We start from the raw sequence: 8,349 nt of genomic DNA on the forward strand, positions 1-8,349 counted from the left end.
CTAGACCAGCGCGTGGTGAAAACCGCAAAAAAAAAATCTATCCATGTGGTGTTTTGTGCAACGTATGGAATAGAAGGTGGTGGAATCTACAATTTCCTCCTCTGGAAGTGCACGTTTAGTGAATGGGGAGATCTTTTTTTTCCTTCCGAAAACGAGGACGCTCACAACATATACATTCACCCATATGAATGCACGCATGAGCGTCCTACCTCTATAAGCATCTTCAAGAGATTGAGTACAAAAACTGTGCTCCTTTTATGATAATAATTGCATATTCTACAAGCCACTAATTCGAAAAAAAAGGGGAGAAGTGCAAAGCCACTGGCATAACTTGCCCAAGAGCACAATTTATTCAGGGAAGGAAGTAATTCCCCAAAAAGGAGAAATGCAAAGCCACTGGCATAACTTGCCCAAGAGAACGATTTATTCAGGCTTCGCCGATCAATTTCCAGTGCAATAGTGCAAACTGATGCTGTGTAACTGAGGCTGTGTACGGGTGACGTGCAGAGTAGTTCTAGTTTACAGCAGAAGGGTCGATCGCGAATCAGCTCTGGTTTCGGGGCGCCTCAACGCTCTTCCGTAGCACCGATATGACCTCTCCCGGGTCGGCAGCTCCAAATATGGAACTTCCAGCGACGATGCAGTTGGCTCCGGCAGACGCAGCGACGTCTATGGTGGAAGGACCCAGGCCACCGTCGACCTACAATGTCCAGCCAGGAAATGATTTCAGGAAACGAATTATCATGAGAAGATCTCCTACGGGCATCTCTGACGCAGCAGATTTTAGTTGAGCATGGATCGCAGTGTACCTCTATGTCGAGTGAAGGGTACTTCTTTCTCAATGTACGCACCTGAAGAAATCCAGATTTCAGGGAGCAGTCAATCAAAACTATCCTAATCACAAAATTGGTGTATATATTGAGCCGGAAGATGAAATGGGTACCTTATCCATCATCTCCGGCATGAACTTCTGACCACCAAAGCCAGGCTCGACTGTCATCACAAGAACCAGTTCTACGGGGTGTTCTGCTTCCACCTGTCAAGACAGTAATTAGCCTAACTGTTAGTAATAGCTTTGAAACATCCCTTGACGTGACAAGCATATCAGACAGGAATGCTCGGATAATTAATGATAAAAGGGAGTTCAACAAAAACAGGTTTGAGCAGATCATCATTAATTCATAGTGGAGGCCATATTGTGAAGTACAGCAACGTTCAGGGATGATTGGAAGTATGGGATGTGAAATGCGTCTAAACAAGGGAAACAGGTTGTGCTTGCTGAATGATCAACAGATCATACTAGAAGTTCATACAACACATTGCTACCTTCATGATACAGCACATACCACAACAAGCACTAGTACACTACCTTAATAAAACAAAACAAGAAACACTAGCAGTACACATATCAGCTTGGATGGGGTTTCCAATCTGAGCTCCAGAGGAGGGTAACCCTGTATATTATGAACTAGAAAGAAAGCTAACAGTACAGTTTGAAATAAATGCACATAAGCTAACTTCTCATGTTAGCTGTCATCAGGATAAAAAAAGTATGGGGAAAATATATCTCACACGGTTTTTTCTTTCTCTAGTGTACAGCATGATATAACTAGAGAAGTTTAATTGAGAGCATGAAATTACCAGGGGGAAAACATCCTCCACCGGAGTACCAGGTCTCAGTGATACACCAGGCGTCATGCCCTTTGCTTTAATGTTTTGGATGAGCTCTTTCCAGTTATCTGCACCAAGCTCTCCATGAGGCAGTGAAACCCACAAACCATTTGCCAATATATGTTTACTTACCTCTTGCTACTTCGATATGGAATGTGAATCCTGAGGCGCCAGCTTTCCCAAATGCCTCTACATAATCTGAAGGATTTGTCACCATGAGGTGGCAGTCCAAATATGCCCTGGAAACCAAGAACAGTTAGCATTATTAGGTGCACAAAGGAACACAAGCCATCAAAGCAAATGTAAGGCAGGGAAGGTCACCGTACTTGGTGTGCTTCCTCAAACTCTGAATAACTGGAGCTCCAAGAGTTAAATTAGGAACGAAGTGCCTGTATATGCAAACAGACAGTTTTAAATTTGACGCGGGTTTTCTTTGCCAACGCCAGAAATGGTCCATCACAAAATTTCCCAAAAGGATGAATGCATATTCTTCAAACTTAATCAACAATAAAAAAAAGGTATTCAAGAGAACATCCATACATAAGATCTGTATGGTCCTCTTGACAATAGAAAATGGCAAGATTCGCACGTGAGAAAAGCATGCGATTCATGTTAATAACTCGCTGTGATGCTGCCCAGTTCCTAAAACAGCATATTTAGCAAGCATTCTGGTTTTCACCATCTTGAATATGTTCCTATTTTCTCTGTTATGTGCTCAAGGTATGTGATCTCTGTCCAAGCAAACGGAGGGAACACCCATCACAATATTGATTTTGCAGATACATCTTACTTTCATCATTGGCTACTTAGAAATTTTCCTAATGTTTATTTTCAAAACAAAAGGACCGCATTCCTCTAAGTAAGCAAAATGCAAAAGTGATTTACCTTGTTATGACAGTGCAAAGTTTTTTTTTTTAAATGAGACCAATAGGAACTAGCCCCTGCTGTTTTTTGTTTATAGAAGAAACAACCATGAGCGCCATGGGGAAGTCCAGGGACTCGAACCCTGGTGCGTTGGGCACGCACCCGCTGCCACTGACAACTGGTCGCAGTCTCATGACAGTGCAAAGTTTAAGGTGCTCGTTTTCAGGTTTGATACTTTGATCATATGGCCATATAAGGCTAGTTGTCTCCCTTTTTATATACATAGTTTTGGAAGCTCATGGTCTTTCTGTGAGATTTTATTAAGATTTTGCATCCATGAGCAGGATGTTGAATATGCAAGGCGTCTAAACAAAGTATAAAAATACTAAACAACAAGGTTATCTATGGTTTGAAAATTTATTAAGAGAAGATATGTGTGTGGGTTAAAAACAAAGTTCATCTAGGTAGATGTGGCATGTATACAGTGAGCTGCATACTTAAATTAAACACCCAGTTCCATCGTGCTAGGCTAGCAGATAAAAATGGAGGAGGTCTCTGCCTATATACGTAATAAATAAATGAGCAATACAAATGGGAAACGATATGTGAGAATAGGCTTTTGGGCACCATTAAGTGTCAAGAAAATTCGATGGTAGATCAAAATTGATCTATCCACAGTGGAAAGTGGAGACCTACTCACCCATCCTGCAAGGTAGAAAAGGAACACGGTGAGCATAGGACTAAGGAACTTCCAAGTTTGCATAATGCATGCAGTTCCTATCTAGCAGAAGAAAAAACATGGAACACGGTCGCTGAATAGTTACTAACTTGGACAAGTATCAGTGCACTTGCAGAATCGCGCATCGGAGACACAGACAAAAACCGACACAAACATGATACTCATGCTCCGAACAACAATGTTTGCCTTTCAGAGTTGCAGTAGCAGAAAGTAGTCCCAATCAATAGATTGTCAATTCTGAACAGATCTAACCTAATTGCCTATGCTCTGATTCAGTAGTTCAATCCTATGTTGTGTGTGAAACAAAAGAGCATGAAAACTCCTCTGAGGCTCTGATTCAGTAGTTCAATCCCTATTGTCCCTACCTACCCTGACGGACTCTCGGTCACGGCGGCAAGTGATGGAAGCCACCACAGCAGTGCGCAGCTCGATCCTACTCCTATGAATGGATTGAACGAATCGATGGCAAGTCTAGATGGTTGACTAGGCAGGGTACGGAAACGGGTGCGGGGAGAGGGGATGGATCGTACTGACCATGACGTCCATGTGGAGCCAGTCGGCGCCGAGGCTGACCATGCGCTCGGCCTCCGAGGCGAGGTTGGCGAAGTCCGACGACAGCATGGACGGCGCTATCTTCGCCGCCGCCGCCATGGTTGGTGCTTCCGATTAGACTTGGTGGTTGTCGGGCTGTAGCTGAACGTCAGAGTGGGAAACGCACGATGTTTCCTTCAGATCGGGACTCGGGGCGACGGCCTGTTTCACGGCTGCGTCTGTGGCAGGTGAGCCGCCGTGGCCCACTCGTCAGTGACTGGAACGGGGGCTGCTACTGCGAGCACTGACCGCCGGTGGGCTTCCGTTTTTTATTTTCTGCTTTTCAACAACTACTACAACTATATTTTTTTCTTCTTCTGAAATTAGCAACTTAACTGAAATTTCAGAAAACGCAAGTCACAATTGGAGGAGCAAGCATGATGATGGCATGACCGATCTAGAAGAGGAGCAGTCAAATCTCATATTGATGTGGCTTCACTTGATGGTCAGGGCCACTCCGATCAGTGTTACTGTATTTCTCAGGCTATTGAAGAACTTATTCTAGGCAGGATCTTAAACACTGACATTTGTGTAAATACAAACGAGAAGATTCCATCATGGGGCAATGAATATCGACCGAGGAGCAAGTACTTCTAACTTTCTAAGTTAATAGTCATCGCATGGTTACTGCATGCAAGTTACTATTAAATTGTATTATCGAAGTGGGTTACTGTACTATCGAATGATTATCAGATGTCTAACCATACATTCAGCATCTCAATGTCGTACGATTCCTGCCAACAAATAACTCACAATCTCATGTGCATGAAGCAGCAAATTAGTTTAACAACGCAACATGTGTGAATCCTGGTACAGTACAGAAGCAAAGCAAGCACGAGACAATGGTTTCTATGAAGTAACAGCCCTGGGCATAATAATTCCCCATATCTAGGGAACGTTCCCAAGCAAATAGAACTGCATCGCAAACATTAAGCCCTGACTTAGTCCTTCCTCAACTCAATGTACTCACGCCTTGTCCCAGCTTTGTTGATGACTACAATCTCCACCTTATCGCCCTGCATTATTTGTAAGTGTAGCAGATGAGTACAGCAGCAAATATGACAGTAAGAAACAAGCGGCAAACTCTAGGACACATACAGTGTAAATATCCCTCTCAGTTGCAGACGCGAACACATCCTTAACTAGGTCGACAGCCTCTGACTCGGACAAAGGTGTGACAGCATCCTGCACACATTTGATGGAAGATTGTTAGAGACTTCTGAGACACTATAATATTCACCATTTATCAACATGTCATACACAAAATTCCTTGCTTTAGTCAGCAAGAAGATAGTTGGACAAGACGAACCAATCAGCAATCTGATAGCAGACAACAGATATAGAAATGTGAGGGCTTACTCTTGCAGGGACTAATAGTGGGCTGGGTGATTTCAGCTGGTTGTCCAACACTGGCATGATCAGAGTAGATCCTGTACCCTGAGCACTGTAACCAGTCCTCTCGTAGGAACCAACAGCATCATAGGAGTAAACACACCCTTTCCCTGCACGAGTATGATGCATGCTATGAACACGCTGAACAGGAGTCTAACAGCGGAAAGCAAAAAAAGAAGTCACACCTTCACTGTCAAGCCCACCAAGCACATTGAAAGCATAGTATGGGAAGAAACGCTTGTAGTACAGGGTATTGGAGAGCAATTGTGCCATTGCAGGGCAGCTCATTCTTTTGTTGTGCTGGTGCTGGTATAGCTACAGATATATAAAATAAATTAATATCAACAATTTAGTTAGCGATAGTTCAGTACAACATGAACATACTAGCTTTTACACAGAATAAATGCAAGGACTACTCCCTCCGCCAAAATACTTGTCCAAAAATGAGCGAATCTACACACTATAAACAGTCTCTAGATACATGCATTTTTGGACAAGTATTTTGGACCAGAGGGAGTAATGTTTCTTGAAAATAAGAAATACAATTGTTGGATTGACAGGTAGATTTAGTAACATATACAAAGCAAAAGAAATAGAGAAAATAGAGCTTTCTTTGGACAGCAACAGAGAGAAACACAGAGAAATAAAATGAAGTAGAACATATGATATATGGTGAGATGCTGAGATTAGCGATAGTTCTGCATTTTGTCCAGAACTGAGATGGGCCAGTCCAGAAAACATGTAACTTTACTTTCTTCTACAAGAGTATGTGCACAACCGTAGCTGATGAAGTTATTACAAAATTCATATAACTTTGATCACCAACAGACTATGTAGTAAATACAAGCCAAAAGGTAAAAAACATATATACTGAACTTCTGATTGTGTGCAACCATCAAAAAACGCTTGAATCACACAGAATGTCTGGATAGAAGAATATATGGAATACTTGGATAAAAGAGGTTTTGCAAGTTTTACCAGTTCTTTGGCAGATAAGTTCTTCTGCAGAGCTTTGATATCACCTTGGAAGCCGGAAGATGCTATTACACATTTCTCTGCCCTGAACAAATGAAGAAATAATGTTTTAATAATTTTACTGACAATGGGGAAGATATTAAATACTTGACAATAAAAAGAATGACAGTTAAGAAATATATGGCATCAATACAGAATAAGTTCCATAAGAAATTCAATAGCATGATCATAAATCAGACATGCTAGTGTGTGGTGAAACTACAGCAATATGTTTACTTACAATCATACAATAATCATGCAAAAACAAAATATCTGCATTGTCCATGACCTACTAGACTTAATCAAGTACTTAGAAGGAAATGGTTAACAAGAAATGAAGTAGCTTCACAAAACATGCTCTTCCAAAGCAAATTTCAAAACTCAATGCAAGTAACATTGTAATAGCAGAACTGTATTGGAATTTTGGAACAGAATCACAGCACAACTGATTGTTAAGAATCAGCTCAATCAAACCAAGCCATAAATTGCATAATTGTAATGTTATATGTCCTGCTCCCTATGTAACATCATTTGCAAAAGCTTATTTTCTAATTGTACATAAATAATAGCAATATGGAGGAAAATTATAGGCAACAGGCTCCTGCACTCCTGAGTATCGACAACATGTGGCATGCCCTATCAAATTAGAACATACTGTGGACCTATCGGTACCATATAGCGGCAAACCCATAAGAAGACAAATAACCTGGAGTATGTTACCATAAGAAGCAAGGTCTACACCCTTTCATCCATTCTATAGTTGGCTCCATCTAGTTCTTCTATACTAGCTATGGCTAAGAACCATGTAATATGTAAATTTTGTCTTTCTAATGCATCAAAAGCAGTAGGGGTTCACCCTACTGTTCAAGTTTCAAAAAAAAAAAGTGGAACCAACCCCACAAGATGTGCAACATACAATAATCTGAAAAAACTGTAACAACATTGATGTCTTGGTGAATCACCAGGCCCAATTACCGATTTCATCAATAAACTGCCATAGTGTTACTGGGAAAAAGATAAGTTCCTCTGGCTAATACAATGCCCTAGCAACCACTATTCAGCTAACCCAACAAAAGGATAACCCTAAAATAAAAGATAGGGCGTGTTTTAAGGCCAGGACTTGGGACATTGATCGAACAACAGATCGTATCACGGTGAAATCCCATCAAACTACAGCGCTTACTGGAAGCACACGGTGGTAGCCAGTAATTACCGGCAGAAAATCTCATGCCAGGTAAGGTGTTTTCCCAAATTCAATCCCAGAGCTCCAAACACCAAACCCTAGCTAAATGAGTGAAGCGTGACTCTAAAATCCGACCTCTCCACCGAGGAATTCGATTCAATATCACGCCACAAACCCGCACAGTGTCTCAATCACCAAACCCTAGTGCCCAGGCGGGCAGATCGAGGCTCGAGATTGCGGCGGGGAACTTACAGCTCGCAGATCTTGGAGTGGTCGCGGGTGAGGATGTTGTATCCGACGGAGAGGCGGGTGTCGGCGGCGACCACGCAGTAGTCCGCGCCGGCGATGGCCACGCAGGTCCTGCAACCAGCACCGAAACCGGGCCTCGTTACGAGATGCGCAGAGACGGAGGCGGGGACGGCGAAAGATAGGGGGAGAGAGAGAGAGCGCATACCCGCCGTTGTTCTCGTAGACCCAGTCGCCGCCGCGCCTCGCCATGGCGGTGGTCGGAGCGAGTGGGGTGCTCGTGGGTGGGGGCTGGGGTCGCCGGAGTTCGTGTCTTGGAGGGGAAGCCGAAGTGGAGCAGTGCGGTGGGTTGTGTTTCGTCTCTTCCCCTTTGATCAGATTTTCTTCGATCTCGGCTTGAGGCTTTGTAGGCTGTGGGCTGGGTTTCCTTTGTGCTCAGCAATCCAGGGCTTCATACCGAGTCCGGATATGGGCCGAGTCCTCGTCACATAAATATTTTATTTTGTTTTACACTAATCTTTTTTGGGTTGACTCAAAAAAAACTAATCTTTTTGGCGATTTTTTTCTAATATTGCGCATGTTTCTAAAAAGATTCAATAGTTGAAGCATAAAATAGTTTTTTTGGTAACTATCTGTTGGGGGATGACCC

The 8,349-nt window shown here is 42.7% G+C and overlaps 2 protein-coding genes across 2 annotated transcripts; both read right to left on the reverse strand.

Moving 5' to 3' along the window:
• Positions 1 to 231: 231 nt before the first annotated feature.
• LOC124652074 (ribulose-phosphate 3-epimerase, cytoplasmic isoform-like) lies at positions 232 to 3,944 on the reverse strand. The gene is made up of 8 exons (XM_047191092.1): positions 3,809 to 3,944; positions 3,236 to 3,240; positions 1,998 to 2,060; positions 1,804 to 1,910; positions 1,642 to 1,739; positions 944 to 1,036; positions 810 to 851; positions 232 to 700 (listed from the first exon to the last, which is right to left on the reverse strand). Exons 1-8 carry the CDS (start codon positions 3,923 to 3,925, stop codon positions 545 to 547), a joined length of 681 nt encoding a protein of 226 aa, XP_047047048.1. The 5' UTR covers positions 3,926 to 3,944; the 3' UTR covers positions 232 to 544.
• A 604-nt stretch (positions 3,945 to 4,548) lies between these two features.
• LOC124652858 (proteasome subunit beta type-1) lies at positions 4,549 to 8,033 on the reverse strand. Its single transcript, XM_047191902.1, has 7 exons — positions 7,909 to 8,033; positions 7,707 to 7,814; positions 6,236 to 6,317; positions 5,443 to 5,572; positions 5,225 to 5,367; positions 4,964 to 5,050; positions 4,549 to 4,881 (listed from the first exon to the last, which is right to left on the reverse strand). Exons 1-7 carry the CDS (start codon positions 7,950 to 7,952, stop codon positions 4,807 to 4,809), a joined length of 669 nt encoding a protein of 222 aa, XP_047047858.1. The 5' UTR covers positions 7,953 to 8,033; the 3' UTR covers positions 4,549 to 4,806.
• Between the last annotated feature and the right edge of the window lie 316 nt (positions 8,034 to 8,349).

The sequence above is a fragment of the Lolium rigidum genome, chromosome 5, assembly GCF_022539505.1.
Source record: "Lolium rigidum isolate FL_2022 chromosome 5, APGP_CSIRO_Lrig_0.1, whole genome shotgun sequence".
NCBI lineage: Eukaryota > Viridiplantae > Streptophyta > Magnoliopsida > Poales > Poaceae > Lolium > Lolium rigidum.